Genomic DNA, 27733 nt, shown 5'->3' with positions numbered 1-27733 from the left:
GATCATGACCTGAGCTGAAGTTGGACTGAGACATCCAGGAGCCCCTAAAACCTAACTCTTAATTTAGAAGACATAAACCAAAATCTCTCTCAGAATTTAAAAACTCATCATATTTTATCTATGTTTTTCCTAAGGCTTTTAAGGCAAAAATAGCATTATGTATAGATCTTTAAATAGAGAGGAATACAATGATTACTTCAGAAAAAAATTATTGCTTTCATTTAGATTATACTTTGGCCATTATCCTACTTGTTATAGTAGCTTATTTAAATAAGAAAAAAATTGGAATTAGAACTCTGTAAATTTCTAACGTCATAATAGAAAAATGACATATAATATCCAGAGTTGCTAAGCATGCAGGAAAACACACATTTATATATATATACTAAGAATTAAAATGTGAATTAAGAGAGTATCTGTGAAACACAAATGGGCAAAGCATAACAAGAAATGTAAAAATATTAATATCGTTTGGCTAGCAATCACATTTCTAAAAACATATTACCTTAGAGAAAACTTAAGGACACACAAAAAAAGATTTAACCTCAAGGGCTTTCCTAGTACTTAAATGAATTGATAAAATGAATTGTAAAAGTAACATAAAATGATTCTGGACAGTTTACAAATTCTAGAATGGTAGAGTAAGGACTTCTGAAAATTCACTCCTCCATAAAGCAATAAGAACACCATCAAAAATTATCATATCATCACTTTCACAGCTCTAGAGAAGAAAGAAAGGCTTACAATAATCTGAGGAGTATTTATTAAGGAAAAAGAACTGAACTTCAATAAGAACAGCAAGTTTTATGGCATTTTAACTTACATTAATCTTGTCCCTCTCTACCCAGCGCTACAGTAGCCTTGAAAGGCAACAGCCTCACAACTACAGTAGCCTAGCAGCCACTAGGGAGAGATGAATGGGTTTGGAATTCCCCAAATATCCCCTCCCCAGAGCATCTGTCACTATTTCATATCACACAGAGCTTACTGAAAAAATTCACTCTCAGAATTTGTCTAATTTATCTCCAACTTAGAGCTCACTCTATCGTATCCCCAAGGATAAGCATTTGTTTAAAATGATTAGTAGTAATTGTTTAACATAGTTGCTGCCTAAAGCAGCATTACCAGTTAGAGTTAACAAAACACTGACCAAAAAAACCTAAAAGGAAAAGTTGAGGAATGGTTATCTCGACAGGGTTTTGAAAAGATCCTACATAATCCTGAGAATCTAGAAAGCCACACACATGTGCAAGACAGTATGCATGCCCAGGAAACACCTGAGAAGGCCCAAATCTCTCACATCTGGCTGACCTTGAGGATTTGCACAATCAGGAAGTTAAGAACAGTGTAGAATTATAAACGTCCTGCTAGAATATTGAAAGCATGCTCCAACACACACACAGAGCCCCTTGGCAAAGGTTGGGATACATATAGTTTCAAGACACACAAGGAAATCTCTATCCAATCATGAGCTGGCATAAAAGTAACTAAGCAGAGATTCAGTGGCCACCCATGACAAAGAATACAGACTTTACAGAATTAGTCCAACAAAGTCACCAAACAAACAAAAAAACAACAATAAAGAACCACAAAAACAAACAGCAACGACAACAAACCCTGGAAGGGGAAGTCTGATTTTTCAGAGTGGTTAATGTTGCATTATTTAAAATGTCCAGTTTTCGGGGCGCCTGGGTGGCTTGGTCGGTTAAGCGTCCGACTTCGGCTCAGGTCATGATCTCACTGCCCGTGAGTTCGAGCCCCGCATTGGGCTCTGTGCTGACTGCTCAGAGCCTGCAGCCTGTTTCAGATTCTGTGTCTCCCTCTCTCTCTGCCCCTCCCCTGTTCATGCTCTGTCTCTCTCTGTCTCAAAAATAAATAAACGTTGAAAAAAAAATTTTTTTAATAAATAAATAAAAAATAAAATGTCCAGTTTTCAACAACAAAAATGAGACATACAAAGAAGCAGGAAAATATGACCCATACACATATATACACAAAAAGCAGGTAAAAGAAATCATCCTTGCTGAAGCTCAGAGGGTGTACTTATTAGACTTTAATTCAGATATTATAAATATATTCAAAGAACCAAAAGAAGTCATGTCTAAAGAAAAAGAAAAGGAAAGTATAAGAATGATGCCTTATCAAGAGAGAATATAAAGAAAAATTGTTAAAAAGAAACAAATAGAGGGGCACCTGGGTGGCTCAATCGGTTAAACATCCAACTTCGGCTCAGGTCATAATCTCACTGTTAACCAAGTTCGAGCCCAGGGTTCGGCTCTGTGCTGTCAGCCCGTTTCAGATTCCGTGTCTCCCTCTCTCTCTCTCTGCCCCTCCCACGCTTGTGCTCTGTCTCTCTCTCTCTCAAAAATAAATCAACATTAAAAATTTTTTAAAAAGAAACAGAAATACTGGAATTGAAAAGTGCAATAATTGGAATAAAAAATCATTACAGAGGCTCAAAGCAGATTTGAACTGGCAGGAGAAAAAATTAGGGAACTTGTAGATACATCATTGCCATTATCCAGTCTGAAGAACAGAAAGAAAAAGAATAAGGAAAACTAAGCAGAACCTCAGATATATGTGTGACACCAGTAGGTGTCCTAAATATAAATAATGGGAGGAAAGAAGAGAGAGAAAGGGGCAGAAAGAATACATGAAAAAATAATGGCCCAAATTTCCCCAGATTTGATGAGAAACATTAATCTACCCATCCAAAAAGTTCAACAAACTCCAAATAGGAAAAACTTAAAGAAATCCACAATCAAGCCTATGTATGATAGTCAAACGATAGAGAGACAAAGGCAAAAAAGAGGATCTTCCTTCATTATAGCAAAATAAAAGTGACTCATCACTTACAAGGGATCATCAATAAAATAAACTGTTGACTTCCCACTGGAAACCACTGAAGCCAGAAGACATATTCCAAGTGGTGAAAAAGAACTGTCAACCAAAAATTCTACATACAGCAAAACTCTTGTTCAAAACAAAGAAAAAAATCAAGACATTCCCAAATAAATAAAAACTAAGAGAATTCATTGCTAGCAGAACTACTTTATAAGAACTACTAAAGGGAGTCCTTCAGGGTAAAATGGAAGGACATTAATCAAATCCACATGAAGGTATGAAGGTGACCATCAAAAGTAACTACACAGATAAACATAAGACAGTATGAATGTATATTTTTGTATATTTGTCTCTCACTCCTTTTATTCCTATAATATTTAAAAGAAGCCATAGAAAACAATACTAATAAATTGTGTCAATAGCTTATAACTTATATAGGTGTAATTTGTATGACAGTAATAATAGAAAGGAAAAGGAAAATAGAGATATATTGGAACAAAGCTTTTATATACTATTTATTTTTTTATTTTTTTTTTCAACGTTTATTTATTTTTGGGACAGAGAGAGACAGAGCATGAACTGGGGAGGGGCAGAGAGAGAGGGAGACACAGAATCGGAAACAGGCTCCAGGCTCCGAGCCATCAGCCCAGAGCCCGACGCGGGGCTCGAACTCACGGACCGCGAGATCGTGACCTGGCTGAAGTCAGACGCTTAACCGACTGCGCCACCCAGGCGCCCCGCTTTTATATACTATTGAAATTAAGTTGGTATTAATTTGAACTAGATATTTTATAATTGAGATATTAATTATAATCCCCAGGCAAACCATTAAGAAAATGACTCTCTCTCACTCTTTTTCTCTCTATATATAGTATTTATTATTAAAATATTATATATAATATATGATATATAAATGAAATATATACATAATTTAAAAATATGTGTAATATATATAATAGTAGACTGAATATAGACTAAATAGTAGACTAAAACATATCTACTTAATTAAAAAAAGTAGCAATGGTGGAATTTAGAAACAAACACAAAAAGACACATTGAAAACAAATATTTAAAAAAAGCAGATATAAGTTCTCTTATTAGAAGTTACATTAAATGTAAATGGACTATGACTCTGCCAACCAAAAGTCAGGGCTTGGCAGAATGGATTCATAAAAAAGAAAGGAAAAAAAGCATGATCCAACTATGCCCTATCTACCAGAGGCAATTTTTAGATTCAAAGACACAAATAGGTATAAGAGAAAAAGGCCGAAAAACATGTCCTTTGCAGCCAGTAACCAAAAAGAACAGAAGGGACTAGATTAATAGACAAAAATTACTTTAAGATAAAAATTGTTACTAGAGATAATGGCCATTTTATAATGATAAGAAAGAACTTTATTAGGAATACATAACAATTACAAACATATATGCAGCTAACAAGAGGCTCAAAACACATGAAGCAAAAACTAAAAGAATTGAAAGATAAAATAGATCAATAAATAAAAATTGGAGACTTCAATACCTCACTTTCAATAATGGATAAAACAACTAAGCAAATCAAGAAGGAAATAGAAGACTTGAACAACACTAGACCTAGAAGATACATACAGAACACACCAAAACAGCAGAATATATACTCTTCTCAAATATGCATGGAACTTTATCCAGGATACAACATGTGTTAGGCCATAAAACAAGTCTCAATAGATTTAAAGAGATTGAAATCATAAAAAATATGTCCCCTAATCACAATGGAGTAAAATTAAAAATAAGTAACAGAAGGAAAATTTTGAAAATTTTAAAATTTATGGAACTTAATGCACTCCTAACATCAAAAAGTCAAAGAAGAAACAAGAAAAATTAGAAAATACTTTGAGGTGAATGCAAATAAAAACACAACATACTAATCCTTAAGAGATGCAATTAAAATAGTACTTGGAGAAAAATGTATTCCTGTAAACACATACATTTAAAAAGATGAATGATCTTAAATCAATAACTTAACACTCCACCTTAATAAATTAGAAAAAGAAGAGAAATTAAATTCAAAGTAATAAAAAGAAAGGAAATAATACAGAGTTCAATGGAAATAAATAAAACAGAGAATAATCGAGCTCAACAAAACCAAAAGTAGGTTCTTTAAAAAGCTCAATAAAATTGACAAACTAAATAGAGAAAATGAACAGGAAAAAAAAAGAAAGAATACTCAAGTTACTAAAACCAAGAATGAAAGTTCATCACTACTGACCTTTCAAAGTAAAAAGGATTATAAGAGCATAATACGACATAAATGTATGCCAACAACCTAGATGTTCTATAATGAAATGGTCAAATTTCTAGACATACACAAACTACTGAATCTGACTTTCAAAGATAAAACAAATCTGAATAGATCTATAACAAGTAAAGACATTGAACTAATAATCAAAAAACTTCCCATGAAGAAAAGACCAGGCCTAGATAGCTTCAGTGTTGAATTCTACCAAATGTTTGAAGGGAAATTAACACAAATCCTTTACAAATTTTTCAAAAACATAGGAGGGAATACTTCCTAATTCATTCTATAAAGCTATTATTATCCTGATCAAAAAATAAAAACATCATCACAAGAAAACTATAAACCAATATCCTTTATAAATATAGACACAAAAATCAACAAAATACTAGCAAATTGAACCCAACAATATATAAAAAATATTATACACCATGACCAAGTAAGATTTATTCTAGAAATGCAAGGTTAGTTTAACATATGAAAATTATGGAGCCCCTGGGTGGCTCAGTCGGTTAAGCCTCCAACTTCGGCTAAAGGCATGGTCTCACAGCTTGTGGGTTTGAGCCCCTCATCAGGCTCTGTGCTGACAGCTCAGAGCCTGGAGCCTGCTTTGGATTCTGTGTCTCCCTCTCTCTCTGCCCCTTCACTGCTTATGCTCTGTCTCTCTCTCTCTTCAAAAATAAAGATTAAAATTTTTTTAACATATGAAAATTAATCAATATAATACACCATTTTTATACAGCAAAGAACAGAAACCATGTGATAATCTCAATAAATGCATAAGATACATTTGAACAAAATCCAACACCTATTTATATTAAAAATACTCAATGAACTAGAAATAGAGAGGAATTTCCTCAACCTGATAAAGGCATCTACAAAAACACCTACAGCTAACATCATACGAACAGTGAAATGGGTTAGCTGATAAAACAAAAACAAAAACAAAAACAAAAACTTTACAACCACTTCCAGTTCTTTCCCCAACATTTAATTTTGAAAATTTTTAATTTTTTAATGTTTATTTACTTTTGTTTTTATTCTTTAATGTTTGTATTTATTTTTGAGACAGAGAGAGACAGAGCATGAGCAGGGAAGGGGCAGAGAGAGAGGGAAACACAGAATCCAAAGCAGGCTCCAGGCTCTGAGCTGTCAGCACAGAGCCTGATGCAGGGCTCGAACTCACAGACTGAGCTCACAGACTGTGAGATCATGACCTGAGCTGAAGTCGAATGCTTAACTGACTGAGCCACCCAGGCGCACCTAATGCTTATTTATTTTTGAGACAGAGAGAGACAGAGCATGAGTAAGGGAGGGGCAAAGAGAGAGGAAGACACAGAATCCAATGCAGCCTCCAGGCTCCGAGCTGTCAGCACAGAGCCTGATGTGGGGCTCGAACTCACAAACCACGAGATCATGACCTAATACAAAGTCAGATGCTTAACTGACTAAGCCACCCAGGCACCCTAATTTTGAAAAATTTTAAACTGTCAGAGAAGTTGCAAGAATAATGCAATAAACATCCATATGCCCTTCATCTAGAAATACCAGTTTTTAATATTTTGCAATACTTTTAGGGAGAGAGGGAGAGAGAGTTTTTTCTGAACTGTTTAAAATCATTTGTAAACATCCTACCCTTAATTAAGCATGTACTTCCTAAGGCTAGGAACACTTTCCTTTTTCCTTTATAACTACAATGTAACTGTCACATTCAACTAATCAATCAGTACTATCATCTAAAATACAGTCTATGTTCGAATCTTCCCAATTTTGCTAATAATTTCTATTGAGTATTTTCTTCAATCCAGGAGCTATAGTCCATGATCACATGTTGCTCTTAGCTGTCACGTCACTTTCCTCTAGTTTATCTTAGAACAGTTGCACAAATTTTTATTTTCCTTTACAACACACATTTTTTAAGAATCTGGGCCAGTACTGAATTTGGATTTGTCTGATTGTTTCCTCCTAGTAAGATTCTGGTTAAACATTTCTTGCTGGAGTACTACATATTTAATGTTTCAACCATTACTTAAGATGGCAGGTTTGTTTCTTTAGAATGATGGTGCTATTTCTCCATTTTTGTGCAAGCATTTTTGGTGGGCAAAATATCAAAAGAATGTTTACCCCAAATTCAGCTGCATCAGCAACTTCTCAAAAAGTAACAGAATAGCAAGCTCTAAAATGACCATAACTGAAAGGGTCAGTTTACAGTTCATAAAGGGATAAGCAATATGAAATCCATACACTTACCTGCATTACATTCATTATTTAGTCTAGATAAATCTCTGGATCTTTCTTAATTATCAGCTCCTTTTTTTCACTGAACAGACAAGTGTCTATTAGTTGCAAACAGGTAGAGTTTGGGGTCTAATACACTAATACACTAGTGAGGCGATGGTGAGCCCTTTCTTGACCCCATTATTTAAAATCATCATCTACCCTACCCCCAACAACTTTCTCCACCTTCTCTGCTTTGCTTTTCTCCTTAGTACTTTTCACTCTTTGGAATACATACATTTAACTTTTTCTCCTGGTTGCTGCTTACCTTCCCCGCTGGAACGTAAGCCTCATGAGAGTGGACATTTTTATCTTTCTAGTTCATGGTTGTATTCCCAGCATTAGAACAGTCAGGCTCTCAGTTCTAGTGGGTCCAAAGCAAAAACTGTTATTACACGAATTAGTGAATGAATGAATGAATGAATGAATGGTTTTACTTCGGGCACTAAAATATGCCAAAGTCATAAAAGCATTAGGAAGTTGGGATATTTAAGCCACAGTACCCCTTTTCAAATAGAATTTGATCAAGCTGTCTTTAAACCCATCTCTTCTCTCATCAAACTGGTCAACATGTGAGTTTTTTCATAATTCATAGGTTTGTTACAGAAAAGAATTACAAATGGGTCATTTAGTAGATCAGAAAAAATGGCCACAATTATAATCAACTTGTGACAGACAAATACAAAACTTTGAAGATACTGGGCACAAAGCTCTGGATATGACACCCTCCACCAGAGAGTTTGGGATGGTCTCCAACTCACAACCATGGTTACCTTTGAAATTCTGAGGAAGTTGGAGAAACCAAAGAGGTATTTAGAAGGAGAAAATAGAAAGTTAGAAAATAGAAAATGGAAAAAAAAAGTTAGAAAATAGAAAATAGAAAAAAGAAAAAAAGGGGTTGGAGAATAAAATGAGTTGAAGGAAAGGCTCTTCGCAAGAAAGGAGAAACTGATTTCAGAAAAATATTCTTTCTCTGAATGAATTCAAAAGTTCTTGTCAAACTATATCTTTTGTAAACACTCAGATGGTATAAACCAGCAAAGCCTTTTACACATTAAAAATTTGCAAGTACAAGAATTATTACATAATAAAAATAAAGTTCTAGAACAAACCTTCCCATATTTGATGCTTTTTTTACAGGGGATGACATACCTTTATAAAGTCTGAGGTTGTTGGTTTTATTTTTTCTTCCTTCCTTCCTTCCTTCCTTCCTTCCTTCCTTCCTTCCTTCCTTCCTTAGGTTGTTGCTTTTAATCCAAAACTATCTTACCAAGCTTTAAACTAGCCACAGGACCTTAACTTAGAATTTTAAATTCTCATTCACCAAATGGCATGTTCTCAGCACATGAAACCCACTGTGTTCCCAGTGCCCAGGAGGGTAAAGGGAAGTCAAAATGGGATTCATTGCCTAGAAACTTCAATCTTGAGTTCTGACTCTGAGACTGTTGACAAAGTTTTGATTTCCTCTCTTGGAACATGTAAGAGAATGGTAAGAGGCCGCTCCACTACTAGAAAGAATAATTTAGTGTGAAATATATTTTTGGCCATTGCCAATTTTATGTTCTGGGACTGCGAGCAGACAGGGAGAGAGGAAAGAGATGCTGAGAGCTCCTTGCTAACTTCATACTACAAGGCACAAAATCCTGAGAGCCTCTCGGACAGGGAGACTTCTCTCCTGCTGAGGCCTTCAAAACTTCAGCTTCTTGGAGAAAAAACAAGTAAGACAAAGGAAAGTTTTTCTGGCTTCTAAATTATACTGGCCTTTCCTCTCTGAAGAGCCAGGCCGCCGCTGCGCCAGATGCGGGCGTCTGGCAGGATCTCTGCAGCCAGAGGATCACATCACACTGTTTGGCTACACAAGCCCATGGTTAGTGCTGCTCCCCACACAGATCCAGCCAACAACAACAGCCCTTCTTACCATTCAGCCTTGACCCTATGCACATGCTCATGACATTCTCAAGGACTGTGCTGAAACTGAATGGGAGAGATTTGTTTGAAGATTTGTAAAGATAGAGGAGGTAATCCAACCTGACCCCATTAAATATTCAAGTTGAGAGTTCCTAAATTTTGAGAATTCCTAAGTATCTACTTCCAAAGAAGGAAAAGCATTTGAGAACTCTGCTTAAATTTGAATTTGAGTCTGTTCTGACATTCCAACAAGTTACCATTTAAAATTGAGCAGTGTCTGTGTTTGAGGGCACTAACCAGACTCCCACTGAGGTCTAGCTGACCTGGGCAACATCATGAAAGTCTGTTAGTGGGCCTTCCAAACCAGAAAAAAGCCAATGCATAGATGATTTGATTGTGTTTTCCAAATTAAGAAAATTAAGCTATTTATCTTGGGCAGGGTGGTATTCAGAACTTTCAAATTTTAATCAACTGTTGGTAAATACTATGATTAGAATTCTTCATTCTTAGAATGTCAAAGCCTTGGTATTGTTCATCCATTTACCCATTCAGCAAATATTTGTTGAGTGCCTACTATGTGCTAAGCTGTGTTGTAACTAGTAAGAATATATCAATGAACAAAACAGTGTCCCTGCCCTAACAGGGCTTATATTCTACCAGGGCAGGGGTCAAAAAGAGAGCGAGAAAGAGAGAGAGAGAGAGAGAGAGAGAATAACAGAGAAAAAAAAAAAGGATATCAATGGCAATTAAAAAGCTATGGGAAAAAAATAAACAAGGTCAATTTGATAAGAAGGGTCAAATGGCAGAGGGAGTTGGTGGCAAAGTAGGGTCACCATTTGGATACCAATGGAGCATTCAGAGCAGAGGGAGGCAAACCTTTAGAAATGATTATTCTAGCGGATAACTTCCATTTTACTTCATCCTGATTTCTTAGCACAATGTCAACCTGGCAGACCAGAAATAGAATATCATGTGATGGGATTAGGCAGGAGGGAAGGTCCTATTGAGTGTGAATGCGGGAACTTCTTGTGCACCTTCCATCATTGTTTAGACCTGTGCTCTCCAACATGGTAGCCACTCATCACAAGACTACTGACTACTTGAAATGTGGCTAGTCTGAAAGAAGAAGGGCTTTAGGTATGAAATACACCCCAGAAGTTGAAACTGTAGTATGAAAAAAGAAAAAAAAGAATGTAAAATATTCCATTAATATTTTTATAATGCTTATGTATTGAAATGATAATATTTGGGATACAAGGGGTTAAAAACAGTATATTATTACATTTATGTCACCTGTTTCTCTCTGACTTCTTTCAATGTGGCTACTAGAAAACCAAAAATTGCAAATGTGGCTCACTTTCTATTTCCACTGGATAGAGCAGGGTTGGAATATTACTAGAACAGTGCTTAGACTTTCCCACGGTGTCTAAGAAGATTCAGCAGCTCTTTAAATGGAGAGAAAAAAATGACTCAGACTGAAGAATACTGTCTCCTTCTGAGAAAAGAAAGGTACTGGTGCTTCAAGGCAGAGAGGCAGCATGTTCATGCCACCTTGTGTAGGAAAGACAATAATCTGACACCAAGAAGCTATCTGGTAGGTTTCTTCTCTGAACACCAATCCGGGAAACTCTGGTTTAAAATATTTAGGTATGATATGCAAACGAAAATCTAAATTCAAACAGGCTGCCACTGAAAGGACTATGACTAAAAATTATTCAGTCCTGCAGGAAAGGAAGGCATCTACTAAGTGCTGTTAGTAGGCAGGACACTATGTATCATCCCATGAAATCCTGAGACAGCCATCTGGGACATCTTTTATTTAAAAATAAAATAGGGGTGGGGGTGTTTGGGGCTCCAAAGCCCTAAATTTTCTTTGAAATCTTTGATTTTATTTCCTTAACAAGAAGCAAGAGAACCTTATCTTTTCCATTTTGCATAAAACTCTTCCTACATGGAATAGCTTTGTAGGTCCTGTTTGCTATGGCAACCATGTTTAGATGGAGGAAGAAGACATAAGATTTCTGGCCATTTTTTGCCAAGAAATGGCCCCCTATTTTATGAATGAAGAAAGTGGGGCTCAGAAGTATATTCATTTGCTGAAAGAACAGAGCTAAATTAAAACCCCGCTCCACTAATTCCAAAGACTATGTCCTCCCACCAGGGCACATGGGCCAGATCCCAGGTGGAATATACCGTATTCACCTGTCATCTATCACGTGACTCTACTAATATTACAGTCATAGCTACTGCACCCTGTGGAAAACTCAAGCCTCTTCTGTACCAACATTTGGACAACACCTGGGATGAGGAAGCAACACTTAACATCTGCAGAGCTCTCCAGAAACAAACACAGCTGAAAAGGCCAGGTGACTCTCCTTAGAGAACCTCAACGCTCTTCCAGAAAACCCTCAACCCCATACCATTTGGTTTTATACTAATGTGGAAACATGTCAAGGCACTGAAATGCCTTTCCATCTCTGAGCGATGAATCTAGGGTTGTATAATAAGCTACAACCTACACATTCAGCAACATAAATGATAGAATCCAGCAACTGGAGTTCTATTCGTGGCTCTCACTCCCCTCCTGCTGTACTGTCTTACCTTTGTGTTAGGGGGAAAAAGAAAAGCTTCCTCTACTTCTAATCATTGTTCTGCAAACAAAACCCACAAATACATTTCATGAGTAAAGACCTTCACAAGATCCAAAATGGATGAGATCCTCTTGCTCCTCATTCTAGATATGTTAGAGGCACCAGACATGTCTTGATATTTTAGAAAAGCTTTATGATTAGGAGTCAAAAATCTTTTTAGTTTTTTAATATAAGTTGTGGTATAGCTACAATAGGTAGACTTTTTGCATCTTTGAACATAATTTATAATAATACTAACTATTTTAGGGGCACCTGAGTGGCTCAGTTGGTTAAGCATCCGACTTCAACTCAGGTCATGATCTCACGGTTCATGGGTTCGAGGCCCACGTCAGGCTCTGTGCTGACAGCTCAGAGCCTTGAAGCCTGCTTCAGATTCTGTGTCTCCTTCTCTCTCTAACCCTCCCCCACTCATGCTCTCTCTCTCTCTCAAAAATAAACAATAAACATTAAGAAGTTGAAAAATAAAAATAATTGTATTAACTACTCATTTAATTGTGCATTTGCCAAAATTCATGGAATATGTATAAAAAGAGAACAAGTTTCACTATGAATAAATTAAAAATTAATGCATTAATTTTTTTAAAAAAGTAAATTCTAAAATGTAATGATGACCTATTATTATATTAGAAAAAATAATTCTATTAGCTGGTATTTAGAGTCCATCAAATAACTTACTTCCTTGGAAATTTAAGAGCTTTTTCTGAGTTGGGAAATTATAGAACTGAAAAGGTTCTAATAAGCCCTTCCTGCCAGAAGCAGGACAGGACCCCAGTTCTCCTCAGCCTGGCCAGTGACCTTTTGCCCACCACAATGCCCCCTAAGGGATACAGGACACATCTGCATGCTCTAAAACCATCCAGAACAATGTAGTAGCAAAGGGAAAACTTTTAAAAATACCAAAAACTTCACTGCACTTTTCCTAGTGCTTAGTCAAATGCTTTTACTTACTGATAGAAACTTAGAGTAAACATCCAGTTTGGTTATAAATGAAATCTTGCTTCAACATATGAAAATTTTTGCATTGGAAAAAATCCTTACAGCCTGATGTTTTTCTGGCATGTGTTCTGTTCTTTCAGTTAGCGGCCTTAGTTATTAAAGACAGCTGTGTCCATTGCTTATGAATATTATGGATGCTGAAAACCTAATAACAAAACCAAAAATTCTCAAGAGTCCCCTCCCTCTACTTTTCTTGAACTTGAAGCTGAAAAGAAACACATTTCCCACCAATGTCAAGAACTCTCACTCCTGTCATCTACCAATCACATTCATAAACACAGATTGGTATGGGAAAAGAACCCTAAAGTCAACACAGCCCTACAACCAAAATGTGAAAGTATATTAAAGCTTGTTTTGTCAGATTAAAGCATGAAAAAAAGTAAGATGTGTATCAATATGAATGATGTGGTGAGAGTAATTCTTCATACTCATTTTGAAATTAAAAAGTAACTTTTCTATTATTGAATTTTTGTTCTTAAAACATGACCAAAGTATACTCCTTTGTAAGGAATAACTGCTTTTATTGATGTTTGATTACATTACAAATTTATATTTAATCAGACCGAAAATGAAACAGGTATGTTTTTTCCCCTCACTAAAGAGAATGTCATGGACAAACTATGGCCTTTGTTTTTGTTCCTTATGAGTAGCAGTTTTTTGTGTGTGTTTAACTCCAGCAATATTCAGAGGTTTAAAAAGTCCCCACATAGGACATCTGGAATAGAATACTGTTAATCACGATCAGATTGTCTGATGCTGATGTGTATCATAGGGAACAGAAGAGGCCCTAGAACAAAACAGCAGTGCACAGAACTGTGTGATAGATAATATTTGACACTGGATACAACTTGGGTTGTTTATACATTTCATGGTGCTCCTTGTACAGAAGGTTCATCCAGATCCTGGAGGCCTGTCCCCTTTCCAAATAGCAAAATCTGCTTGATATTTCAAGCTGGACCTTCTAAACCACACTAAGTATTTAGGTGGGTTTACAAGGGATGATTCACTGCACTGACTCAGTGTAGGCTCAGGGATGAGCTTTAGAAGACAATGTTGGTTGTGTGCAGGGGAAATATTCTTCTGTGTGGCTCCCTGCGATCCCAACACATTGCTGCTTACATTAAACAAGTGGTATCATTTAAAATTCCACTCAAAGGGAATGGTGGTAATTGAAGCCATTCACAGGACCACAAAAGCACTGCCACCCTCCAAATTGAACATTTGAATGACATTTAAAAGGTGCCAAAATGTGTAATCAATTCATTCAAAAGATAATTCCTCAATATCTCATGTGTACAGAACTCTGGGACGGTTATTCAAGGAGAGACCAAGATGGCAATGAAAGTGAGTTACCCTACTTTATTAAAACAGGCTATCGTGCTGAGATACTGATGAGAATCAAAGCACAGCAGCTTAAGGATGTCTGGAAATGACAGGGAGAATGGAAGCAGGAGGGAAAGGAAAAGGGAAGGAAGAACACAGGGAGGGGAGGGGGAGCCATAAAGCAGAAACAAGGAGCAGACCCATAGTACTAATTTTTTAAAAAATTAAGTTTTCGTGGTAATAACAAAAAAACAAAACAAAAGATCAAAACATCTGGAAATATTCTAAAGTATCATAACACTGATGTTTTATTCTATTTTGTTGACAAAATGGAGTATTTCTTTTTACTTTTATTAATAGATGTTTCCTTTCCCTTCCTCCCACACCACAGAGAGATACTTTCTGACACTTGCCCTCCCATGAGGCTGAGCCATCACCCTCACCCCTCCCTCTGAACACGGCCACTTAGAAGTCTCCTTGTCAGTTTTTGGAATGCCTGGGTGGCTCAGTCAGTTAAGTGTCTGACTCTTGATTCCAGCTCAGGTCGTGATCTCAGGGTCATGAGATCAAGCCCCACGTTGGACTTCACACCGGGCATGCGGCCTGCTTGGGATTCTCTCCCTCCCTCTCTCCCTCTCTCTCTGCACCTCCCCTCTTCTCTCTCTCTCTCTCTCTCTCTCTCTCTCTCTCTGTCTCTCTGTCTCTCTCTCAAAATAAATAAACTTAAAAATTAAAATAGAATAAAATAAAATACTTTAGATTGGATTCTCTTCCCTCTACAGATTTATCATAAACCCTTCAAGTCACTATGCTCAATGAAAGAAAAACGTGAATATGTAGCTCATTGCCTTGAAGATTGAAACAAAGTCCCAAGTAGGAAGGTAGAAGGCTCTAGATTGTATAACTCATTTCCAAGAACATGGATACTCCAATCAGAAAGTGTAAGACCAGGCATTTAGTCAAATATTTACTGTTTCCTACATGCAAGACACTGCACTCAAAGGTGTAAGGCACATTATGCTTGTCCACAAGAAACAAAATCTAAACCACAGAATGAGGGAAGGTAGGAAAGGATGGAAACAAGAGTCCCAGTGGAATAACAGCCTGAGAAGGGATCAGGAGGGATCTTTCACACTCTGAGCCACGAGACAAAGAGAAACCTGTGGGGAGACAGAGAGACTGCAGAGCTGTGGGTTAGGAAAGAGGCATTGTAGAAACTCAAAGAATAGCTTCACTTTAGCCTAGGAACAGGTACAGAAGATCACTGTCTCAAAATGAAGGGGTCAGAGGTGGAAAGAGAGGAGCTTAAACAAAGAAAAGTCTCAGATTAATTACATTTGAGAGGTAACAATGTAGACTCACATTTTGTTAATATGTTTGGATCAAGATTGGAAGAGAAAAGATTGGAAGAACACACAGGATTTTTGGCAAACTCTGCCAGTATCCAACATGCAACATACACACTAAGGTACAACTATACACACAGCATTTTTGTCTGTGCTTTTGAAAACACACCTTTGCATAACAAGGAGGAGATGAATATCCTTCATACATACATACATACATACATACATACATACATTCAATAGAACTTTAAGCACTCGGTAGAAAAATGAGAAATAAAAACACAAGTTACAGAAAAAATACAACAGACTTTGACATATGAATAATATTCAGTTTCAGAAGTAAAATGTCAATGAAAACAAGGTTTACAAATGAAAAAACACTCTTGGTGCAAGACACCTATGTGTTGAAGATTGAGGTGGAAATTAGGGCATCACTTACATGAGTTATTTTAGCAACACACACACACACACACACACACGCACGCACACACACACACACACACACACAGAAGTGTTCGTATCCTTGACCCGTTAATTATACTTCTATGAGTTTAGCCTAAGAAAACAATCAGAGAAACAAAGAAAGATTAATTTTCAAAGATGTTTGTTGTTTACTCATAACCATGAAAACTGAGAACAGCATTAGTTTTTTAATACCAAAAAATGACTAAATAATTCATAGTATACTGATAGAATATTATGTAGCTATTAAAAATATTTTTGGTGACTTTTTAATGAGATGGAGATATGTTCACAATATAATGATAAATGAAAATAACCAAGATACAAGACTGCATATAGAATGTGATCCTATCTAGCTTTATAACTATATGTAAATATGGAGAAAAAAGGTTGGAAGGAAATGTATCAAATCCTATGAACAGTGATTATCTTTGAATTGTACAGTTGTTTCTATCTGTCTTGTCAGACAGAATCCCACCTGGAATTTTTATAATTATATGATTATATATAATTATATATTCTATACAAATTATATAATTTATATAGTTGGTACATATTATCATATAATATCATCTTATACTTTGTACACGAAAAATTCTGCAGGGTGGTTCAATTTGGGATGTATTTTTTTTTAATTTTTTTTCAACGTTTTTATTTATTTTTGGGACAGAGAGAGACAGAGCATGAACGGGGGAGGGGCAGAGAGAGAGGGAGACACAGAATCGGAAACAGGCTCCAGGCTCCGAGCCATCAGCCCAGAGCCTGACGCGGGGCTCGAACTCACGGACCGCGAGATCGTGACCTGGCTGAAGTCGGACGCTTAACCGACTGCGCCACCCAGGCGCCCCTGGGATGTATTTTTAATATACCCAAGTCAATAGATTATAATTGTCTGGAGATAAAAATGAAATCTTCTTCATCTTTGAGTGCTCAGTGCCTAATATACTAACACATAGCAGACAACCATCGTTAAATTAATAATGGTTGGCTGGCTGTAGAGATAAATGATGGATGAAAAGATGGAAGGAGGAATGGCTAAACAAGTGGGAAATTCTTCAGCATTTAGTAAAATCAATATCCTTCCTGGATTTTTAGGAGATAAAGGGGGCTCATCATTGTGACAGAACTTAAAGAGTATAAAAGGGAGAGGGGAAAAATTGGCGGAATGATCTTTGCAAGGATACAATGGGATGAGATTTAACCAATCGAGCTCATTTTCTTACCAAACTCTACTCAAATATGTAAATGCATCTGCTTTTAGATGGATAGGAGAAAAGCAACTGCTCAAAAGCAATCATACAATTGCCCCTTCATTCTACCTAGAGGACAAATATCCACTCACAGAACCACTGAAACTCATGTCTAGGGGAACCCAACTCCTCTGTATAATCTCTAAAGAAGGCTCTCCCAATTGCTGCTTCAACTCTGTTGGTGACTACTGCAAGGGATAGATAGGCCCCATCAGATAAACCTTTATTTCTATCTCTTTAGAAGCAGAGGCAGTGAGACTGGCTCTGTCCCAGCAACTATCACATGTTCTTTGTGTATTCATAATTTCTTGGCGAGGAAACACACTATAGATCACAGTGTCTCTGTTCTCCAACCGATGTGAGGGTAACAGATATGTGGTCTTCATCCACTCTGGCATCATGGTGACATATACTTAGGCTGAATGCCCAAGGCTGAAATCTGGTATGAGTTTAAACTTGCTTAGACTTGTGAACTTCTGAGAGAGAAGTGTAATTCACACTTTTATTGTGTTTGTACCTCTTGCACCAAAATTGCACCAAAAATGCTCACCTCACCATTATTTCTCTCTCAAAATGTCTGGTTGCTCTTCACTCCATAGATTCAAATGGCATTTCCCACTTCCAAATGCCTATAATCATACATAATATCTCAAAATTACACTGATTGGTCAGGGGGAGGGAGGGTAGATGAGAGAGAAATGACATGTGGCTTTATAATCAAGCAGTTCAAGATTTCAATTCTTATTAGCTCTTTGATCTTAGGCAAGCTTTTAAACTCAGAATCTCAGTTTCTTCACCAAAAAAAAAAAAAATGGGGCTAATACCTCCCTGGATTGCAGGACAATTTTGAAAATTAATGTGAAATCATTACATGTATCTGGCACAGGATACACACAGTAAAAGTAGCTATTACTACCAATAATGCTCCTGTAAATAAATCATTTGCTATCTCTTTTCAAAGTATGTGTTTTCCTATAAATGTTCAACAGTCATCTAGAAAAACTGTCATGTTATGTAGAAAAATAACTTTATAGGCTGCTTCAGTTATAAATTATATAAAGAAATAAGCATAAGGAAGCTTAGAAGCCACAAAAAATAAAGACATATATAGGGACTAAAATCTAGGATTTGGACTGAAAACACATGAGGCAGGGCTAAAATAGGATTTCAAACAGTTATCCCCAGACTTTTTAACATCAAAAAAAGTAAGCTTCCTGTTGATGTCAGGAACTCCTTAAAAGTACTCAACTAGTAATACAGATAACTCAACGAGGCTCGTGAACTCTTTAAGATCCCCCTTGGAGCCCTGGCCTCGCTGTTCCCACCAATTCTAGACTAGTATATCATATGAGTCTATCAGTATATCACTCCAAATCAAGACCTTACAGTGAAAAACCCACCTTAAACTAGATCCTGCCACCCAAAGCTCATAAATATCTCACCTTTGCCTTCTTCCTTCTAAAACATTATTTTAAGCCTCTGTCAAGGTAATGACCAATAAACACAGTAAGCAAAAAACTTGGCTTTGCCTCACAAACAGGTTATTTTGGTGGCATTTTCAAGAAGCAAGAATTTGACACTCCCATGACAACAGTTGTACATTTATGGATTCTATCTAAAGAGAATGCCATTACAATAGACTTTCCAAGAGAAGTCTTAGCTGACAGATTACAACTGCTCCGATTCATTCTAACATAAAACACCGGGATTCAGAACCTCATGATCTAGCCAAAAATAAGTATAGCACCAGCTACTTCTCTAAGCAAGTTGGAGGCCCCTCCTAGTGGTCAAGTGCTATCCACATCTTAAAGAAAAGACTCTTTTTTTCAACTGACTATTCAAAACCAGGAACTTTTTGTCCTCAGGGTGCTGGTACATCCACAATGCAAAACAGAACATTCCAACAATTATACCAACATTTCAGACTACTTTTGAAAACTATTCTGAAGGTTTGGGGCCCACACCATTTAGATAAACTGCCCACATTAATCCAATTCACTTGATAATTGCTCAATTCTCCAATTTATTGCCCAGATGTAGCCAAATTTCTCCCTGTGGATAAGGAAGATATAATGACAGGCTGTGTCTAAAATGTGCCAAATTGCACATATTACAACAAGTAAGGGAGAGGCCCTGTGAGAAGTTTCAGGCATGGAGGGTCCCAAGTCCCCATGCAGGCGGAGCAGCCGTGTGGATGGGAATATGTAACTTGGATTGCCGTGGCATCACGTGACCACAGAAATAATGAGATGTCTCACTGCTTCCTATTGTAGGGAAGTGCAATCCGAAGCCGAACACACTGGAACAGGGAGAGGTCAGACATGTCTCCCCCTTACTTCAGGGCAAGGTCAACTCTAAAAGTTGCGAATCATGCTCTCTTTTCAAAGCTCTGCCACAGCAAGTGGTCCTGACAGTTGGCAAGTGCTTCCTGCGGTTGCATCTTCCTGCTGCCATGAGTAGTAGGAATCTTTGAGGCTTAAGGCTCACGTTCCAGAGAAGACCTCTCCAGGGAAGTCATCTGCATTCCATACAAAGCAATTTATTATAAGTGCTACAGCAGCTGAACATAAATCCATCTTCCTTTCTGAGCTCATCTACTGTGATGTGCATCTCTCTATTCCCTGCTGAACCTGCAAAGACTAAACGTGCAGGGGGAAACTAAATTAGCAGAGTGGAGAGAGAGGCAATGGGGAAAGAAAGGAAAATCAAACTCAGCAGTCATTTGTTCATAAATTCAGCAATTACTACGTATGCCCATTACATATCAAGCACTAAGGATACAAACCATTTTTCCCTCACGGAGTCAAATACAATCGTCGCAAAAAACAAATCTAATTATAAATCATTTTAAATGTTTGGGAAGTAAAGTATGGGCTGCCCTAAAAGGTTTAGCAACATGACCTGATCTCATCTTGAGAATCAGACCGAGTTTCCCTAAAAAGGAAATGTTTGGGCTTCCGAGTGTGGGATAAGTGGGTATTAGCTAAGCATGGGGGGTGATAAGGAGAAGAAAGGAGAGAAAAGGCAGCCCAGGTAAAGGCTATGAGATATTAGACCATGCTCCTCAAACTTTATTTGGCAAGTAAATCCTCCAGGGATCTTATTAAACTCCAGATTTCAATTCAGTAGGTCTGGGGTAGGGCCTGGGCTTCTGCATTTCTAACAAGCTCTCAGGTAAGACCAACACTGCTGGTCGGGTCCACGCTTTGAGTCATGAGGATCCTGAAGATCTGCCCAGGGGCCAGAGCAGAAAGAATGTGGGAGGGCCACAGATGAGGCCAGAGAGCTTGGGGAGAGGTCGGGCCAAGCCAGGCTGTGCAGAACATCTTAAGGAATTTGGTCTAAGGGGAACGGGAACCATGAAGATCTCCATTTTCTTTGTTCTCTCCAAATAACCTTCTTAGGAGTTTCACTTTCCCTGGGAGACAGCACTTTGCAATATCTAAAGTGTAAGTGAGAGCAAAGGTGTTTATGGACTTCATGGCTTCTAAGAGCCAATAAAGTACAGCTCCTTCATCACAGACAGCCCATTAACAACCCATGTTTATTAGTAAAAATCCTCTGAACTTAATACGCCTTTGTCAGCAAAAGTAATTGATCTTGGCCAGTTAATTTGGCTCGTTTTGCAGACTGAGGACTTGCCACTCTTTTAAGAGTATCCTACAACTCTGTGGGCTTTACTCCCTTCGGTAAGGAATTTCCAAGAACGCTGAGCCCATAGGGTTCTTAAAATAGTTTACTAAAAGAGAACACAAACATCTCTCATTGGCACCTTGGTCTTTAGTCTTACAAGTCTGAAGACATTGGGTTTTACAGAAATGTCTGTGCCAACTGCCACCATCCTGTTCCCTGAAAACTTGACCAAACAAAGGCAAACGGAACTGCATGCTGTCCAGTTAGGCAGGTAGTAAAAATTCAAACTTAAACAAAAAAGAAACAGATGCAGGCTTTAACCAATGCTCGGTATACTTTATAAACAATTCTTTGCTTGGTATACTTTAACCAATGCTTGGTATACTTTATAAACAACTCTTTGCTTCTGTGTTAGGAAAGAATCCTCCTCTTTCCATTTTAAAAGGAGCATAGGACCTGTTCACACTGAACACGTGCCATAGGGAACGCACTCCAGTATGACTCAGACAACTCTATAGAACAGCCAGAAGCACTCCAGTTTTCACCCCCCTGATTAGTATTAGGGCTCTGGAGAAGTAATTCTCTTGGCTCTCTTATTTATGTAATGGGTACATGGGGGTTATATAGTTTAACAAGGGATAGTAAAGCGCTGCATTTTTCTGTGAGTCACGATGATATTCACACCTAAAAATGTTAGATGCTCTGCTTCTGGAACGAGTAAGAGCAAGAGGTTGTGAAATCCTCCCCAGATATCGTCACACGTTAGCATGCTCTCAACTGTCTGGAATGCCGTATATACTGGAATGCCTGCCCTAAATCGAGGATGTAAAATCATGCGCAAGGCATCTGTTTCATTATCTAAGGAATCCATCTCAATAAGATGAAATGTCTTTTCTGGTGGTCTGCCCCTGTCACCACATCACAAAAACATGGGTAGACCATTTTCACAAATTCAGAGAGTGAAACAAAAAAGGGTCGAATGTAAAATGTAAGCCACATGGCACCACATGGCTTATGTGATATCTCCTTGAGAGCGAGGAGCACCTCGGAGAGTTGGTAAGTCATCCATCAGAGACGGAGTACGCACGGGGGATGCCTCACATGTGCATGACTCTGTATGGGGTGCTCCCAGGCAGGCAGAACCCTAATGAGAACAGGATATCTACCTACAATAGATTCTCCCAGGCAAGAAGGCACAGGTCAGCTCTGAAGGGCAGAATTGTCACTGGAAGAGAAGCGATTACTGGGTTTTAGTGTCCTACGTCATAAGACAGCAATAGAAAAGAAGAATACTAGTGACACTGAACACTCACAGTGCTCAGTGGCGAGGTTAGAAAGACATGCAGAAGCTACAACCTGCTACCTGGAAGTGTGTGTGGGGGGGGCGGTGTGGGTGTGGGTGTGGGTGCGTGTGTGTGTGTGTGTGTGTATGCACGCACATGTGAGAGAAGGAGGAAGGGAAAGACGGCAGGTGAGCTAGCCAGTGAGAGCCTTAGGAACACAAATGAGAAAACTGCGGTCGCTACCATCTGGGGAATGAAGTGGTCACCGAGTTAGTTGCAGTGGGGTGGTGATAACCGACTTTGAAAGCTCAAGCACTCACCAGGTGAAGAAGGAAAAGAAAGGAGTTCCAGACCAGGCCAGCAGCATGAGCAAAGGAAAACACTGATGGTCCAGTGTTCTAAAGACATGTGCATGCATATATACATATGGGTATATGCGTGTGTATGCATATATACCATACATATTTAGAGATATGAAAATATTAATGTATAGTTCATGTGTGTACGTGTGCCATATACATATACAAATACAAATATGCCGTAGCTGACTGTGTTGCTGCCCCACCTCCATCCTCTCACCCTTACCACATGAATGTGCATGCCAGACTCCCAATGGCCAGCACCTGTGCTTCTTCCTCTCACTGCTAGAGGCCACTTTGTCACCTGAGTGGCAGGCTCATGTTGGTACCCAATCGATACCCCTCTGGAGTAGAAGGGAGTTGCTGTAAACATATCTCATGTTCTTCACCTCTCAGCAGGAAATTCTGAGGCATGAATCTCATACTGGCTTCCAAAATTTGTCCGGCAGGAGTGCACTCTGGTCGGGTACAAGGATACTTGCTTGGTTGGGTACAAGGATACTTGCTTGGTGACACCCCCTCGCCAGGGTGCCTCCGCTCCCTCCCCAGAGTCATCACCACACTCCTCTGCCAGTGTCCTCTCTAAGGAAATGACTTACATGTAAATCCTTATCTCAGGGCCTGTTTCTGGGGGAATCCAAACTTGGACATGTAAATGTGTGTGTTTGCATTTATATTTATAAGCTTGTTTATATAGATTTGTATAGTTATGTGGATATATACACTTGTAGATATAGACGTACACACATACAAATATATATGCACACAGATCCCACATACATACCCCTGGGCCAGTCTGTACATTTGCAATGTTACTTCTAAAGCAAACATCTGTAGTCATCACTTTCAAGAACAGGGCCATTTGCTGCCAAGACATTACCTTTTTTTTTCTTTTAGGGTACTACATCAAAAGGCAGCAAAGTGAAAGAATATTAAAAATGAGGTTATTTTAATAACAAGCTACAAAAAGACAAAGCTTACACCTCAAATTTTTGTGTCCACAAAAAGAAAAACTGCTCTCGGGGCCCTCCTCATATCCAAGCCTGCATACAAATGTCCGATCCCCAAGCAAGAGCTCCCTCCTCTCTTCTACTTATCTTATTAGCTTAAAAACTGACATTAGGAACATAAGAAAAAGCCATTCACTGCCCCTTATGCGTTAAGGGTGGCAACACAGAGAGCTAGAAAGAATACAGGATTAGGAAATTAGGAAATTAAAATACAGGAATAGAGAAAAGATACAGAATATATGTCTGGAGAAGACTCACTAGCAGGAAAGCTTTGGCAAGTAACATCTCTGGATTTTTATTTCTTCAATTGAAAATGGAAGCAGGACTTCCAGGCACCTGAACTTGGCTCTCAGGTATGTTTTGTTCAGCATACTTGTGTTTACAAACACAAGAGATCTGAATGCCTTGAGCACATTTGAGTTTGTGGCCCCTGTACATATAATTCCTAAACTCATTCACAGTTCCCAACATTGGATAACTTTGTGTGATTGTCACCAGTAAAACCGCAGCAGCCTTCCATCCTCCTGCCACCTGCTGAACTTCCTCTCCAAGGAGGCTTAGCTGCCTAACCTTGGCCCACCTTTATGGAAAAGACAATTCATACAGATGCAGATTTAAAATTTCCTACTGAAATGTGTCTTGTTTTTCTTCAATTTACCCAAAAGAATGAGACTAAATTTTAAAAAAAATTATCAGAAAACTTTACCAACATGGAAGAAATAAAATTAAGACATGGGCAGCAGTTAATGGCTTATTTACATAAAAATAACATAAAACTATTTAAACATAATTAGCAAGAGGAGAAAAACATGGCAGTTGAGTCTGAATATGCAAACTTCTGTTTATCAGGAAATTACTTTTGTATTTTTGTATATTATTATAGTATTATGGGTATTATATACCTCATATTACATACTTTTTATATACTCTTCTCTCTGCCTCCCTTCCTTTCTTTCCTTCTTTTCCCCCATACAAAAACCATCACTCTTGGTCATGTTTACCTTAATATGGACTGTCTAGGTTGTGTGTGCATGTCTCATGTAGGGAGAGGGAAAGACTTTAGAAAAGACATGCAGAGCAATGGCAAATGCTAAGACTATGATTTATGATGGTTCACATTTGATTCTACTTGGTGAAATTAGGATACTGAAGTTCTCTATGTATGTTTTTTTAATATTCTGATATGCATACTATATGTTCTTCATTATAAAAGATTAAAAGTTTTAAAAATATATGGTTGTGCTAACTCCCTACTGTAAATAACCTGGAGCACTGAATAAGACTAGATTCCCCATCGTCACCATCACCATCATCACCACCAATGATCTTACTCCAAATTTAAAATACATTTATTAAAAAGATCCCTTTAAAATTATAGCATACGCCAAGTTTCTTCTTTCATTCCTAAGCACTCTGAAGCTATCCTCAGTATATGAATTCAAGTCAAAAATTCTTAGAAAGGCAAGTCTATGGCTTTGTCCCTACTCTGCTCTGAATCCACAGTTTAGTGGTCATTTCCTCCAATCCATCCCACCCCCCACCAGTGAAAATGACCAAGCCTCAGATTAGGTTCTCTTGCCCCACAGAATACACTGAAGCAAGCTGCACTTATCCCCATCTGCTTCCCATCTGACTACACTGAATAACTCAACAGCTGCCTCAGCCAGAAGCTTCTCTGCCCCAAAGAAGAGAGAACCCAAATCTTCCCAAAGAAGAAGGCAGTGGAGGGAAACCAGCCTCCCTCCCTCAATCTTCATTCAAACCAGTGATTCTCAACCAGGTGTGATCTTGCTCTCCAGGAGACATGTGACAACATCTGCAGACATTTCTGGTTATCATAACTGAGGGGTGTAAGTGCTATTGGCACCTAATGCGTCATAACCAGGGATAATGCTAAACACCCTACGATGTACAGGATAGTCCATACCACAAAGAATTACCCACCCCAGAATTGCAAGAGTGCCAAGATTGAGAAACCTGCCCTAGAGCAGCAGACTTTTTCCTTGGGTCCACATCTGGAGGGAGAGGAGGAAAGACTGTAAAGAAACTCAAGGCTGTTCTTGGTGGATCTCACCCACAATGAACCAGAAGGGACACCCTTAGAGCATCCAGGGCAGTACTTACAACACAGGAACACCTGGTACATTTGTTTCCTTCTGGCTGAAATTCCTCCCCTTCTCGGTACTGCACACCCTCAAACACACAACCTAGAAAGCAAAGAAAAGTTTAGAATTAGGGCATGAGCCTCTGCTCAGCTTGACACGATGCTTCTGTCCACTGCTCATCCATCTCCCTCATCTAGCTCCCACCTCCACCTCCGCCTCTACCTGGCAGAGTATCCTCTTTAACCAGGGACAAGATCACTTCATAGTTTAAAAAAAAAAAAGTACAAAAGAGTGACAGGAGTCCAGAAACCTGAAGATGCTAGAAAGCAAATAAGATGATGGAAGCCAGGTCAGCCCAAGGGGGAACACTGGATAGTGGCGAGCCCTACAAGTCTAAGGAACTCCCCATGACCACCCTGACCACAGCCAGGGGAACTAAACCCCAGAGGGGCTGGAAGAGGCAAACAGGAGAAGGCCAAGTGAGAGAAGTCCACAATGAGCCACACCCAGCAAATGACACAAATGACATGACCACTTGGTGAGTATCCAGGGAATATCCAGCCTCTGTCAGGCTCTTTGTATCCCTGATCTCATTCCATCTTCACAGTGAGTCTACAAAGTGGGGACTCTTGTAATTATCTCCATGGATGAGGGAAATATGGCTGAGAGAGAGGAAGTAATTCACCCAGTTGGCAGGTGGCAGAGCTGATATTCAAACTCAGCTCTGACCTACCAGTTGCACCACACACAGGGTCGGGCACCAGGGCAGGAAGGGGAAAAGGCAGGGAAGGAGATGCCACACAGTTTTTCAGACCTACCCTATGTGATATTAAAAAGGCTTAGCCACTAAGTTTGGCTAAAACTAGGATGAAAAGCCCAGGAGGTGTCTCCAATTCAGAATGATCCTCAGGACACTGCTGTATTCTTTTTTTTTTTTTTAATGTTTATTCATTTTTGAAAGAGAAAGAGAGAGCAGGGGAGGGACAGAGAGAGGGAGACACAGAACCCAAAGCAGGCTCCAGGCTCTGAGCTGTCAGCACAGAGCCAGACGCGGGGATTGAACCCATGAACCATGGGATCATCATGACTTGAGGTGAAGTCAGATGCTTAACTGACTGAGCCACCCAGGTATCCAGGACACTGCCGTATTCTTAAGAAATCCCACAAACGACTTGAAACACAGGCTGACCAGTAACCCCTGTGCCAAACAGGCCATGAGAAGACTGTCAGCTTATGGCTGACACTTTCCTCAGGACTGTCTTCACAAGATGCTTTGCCAGAATAGCTGAGGTCACTTTCCACATGATAGACAGTGTCAGAACGAACACAGTAGTGCCAGTAATCAGCAAAGGGGGCTCTTGTGAGAGACTGACTCATGCCCCTGAGAGTATTTAAAGGCCTGCCACCTGAAGTCATCGACAGAACTCACCAAACTCTTGAAGCAGTTGGTTCTTGATAAAAGGAAACAAGTATTACCCATAACCACCTAATCTGGCTACAGGACCTATTCATTTTAAATCTAGAAATGGAGCCCTTTGTTCAACTGAAAGACATGAAAACAAATGCTACTGAGTCTGAAGCTAAATCACTGAGCGAAACTGTGGTTTTAAAGTCTATTTGATACCCACACCCAGAGCTAGCACACAACCACCTCTTTGCTGTTCCTGCTGATGCAGAAAGACTCAGTAAACTTGGGTCCCTCCCAGAGGCTGTATCTCAGCATTGTTAATGATGGCAGGTGCCCAGTTGTCTCCTTTCAAAGCACGCTTCCAACAAAGGGTCTTCAATTCTTTCATGTGTTTGCACACTGGTTTTGTCACAGATTGCCAGACAGATCAACCACAACAATCTACATTTGACAACTTAAATAAAGGAATTTTAAATGAAAATTCTATGTAAACTGTTCCCATCACAACCCACCATCACTGAGTAAAGAGTCAGACAAAAGGAAAGAACCGACAACAAGAATGTCCTGAAATCTGTTTCAGGAAGAAACCGACCGCAGACTGTA

At 38.7% G+C, this 27733-nt stretch overlaps 1 protein-coding gene across 2 annotated transcripts in view; it reads right to left on the bottom strand.

The window, feature by feature from the left end:
- BMPER (BMP binding endothelial regulator) overlaps positions 1-27733 on the bottom strand; it is a 250315-nt gene that overhangs the window by 158613 nt on the left and 63969 nt on the right. For both annotated transcript variants that reach the window (XM_043589236.1, XM_043589235.1), the window contains exon 6: positions 25742-25824. In XM_043589236.1, the coding sequence (XP_043445171.1) occupies positions 25742-25824 (83 nt within the window). The remainder of the gene's footprint in view (positions 1-25741; positions 25825-27733) is intronic.

Source organism: Prionailurus bengalensis, chromosome A2 (genome assembly GCF_016509475.1).
Source record: "Prionailurus bengalensis isolate Pbe53 chromosome A2, Fcat_Pben_1.1_paternal_pri, whole genome shotgun sequence".
Taxonomy (NCBI): domain Eukaryota; kingdom Metazoa; phylum Chordata; class Mammalia; order Carnivora; family Felidae; genus Prionailurus; species Prionailurus bengalensis.
Note: the sequence above shows the minus strand (reverse complement) of the source record. Positions and strands in the feature narration are given on the sequence as shown.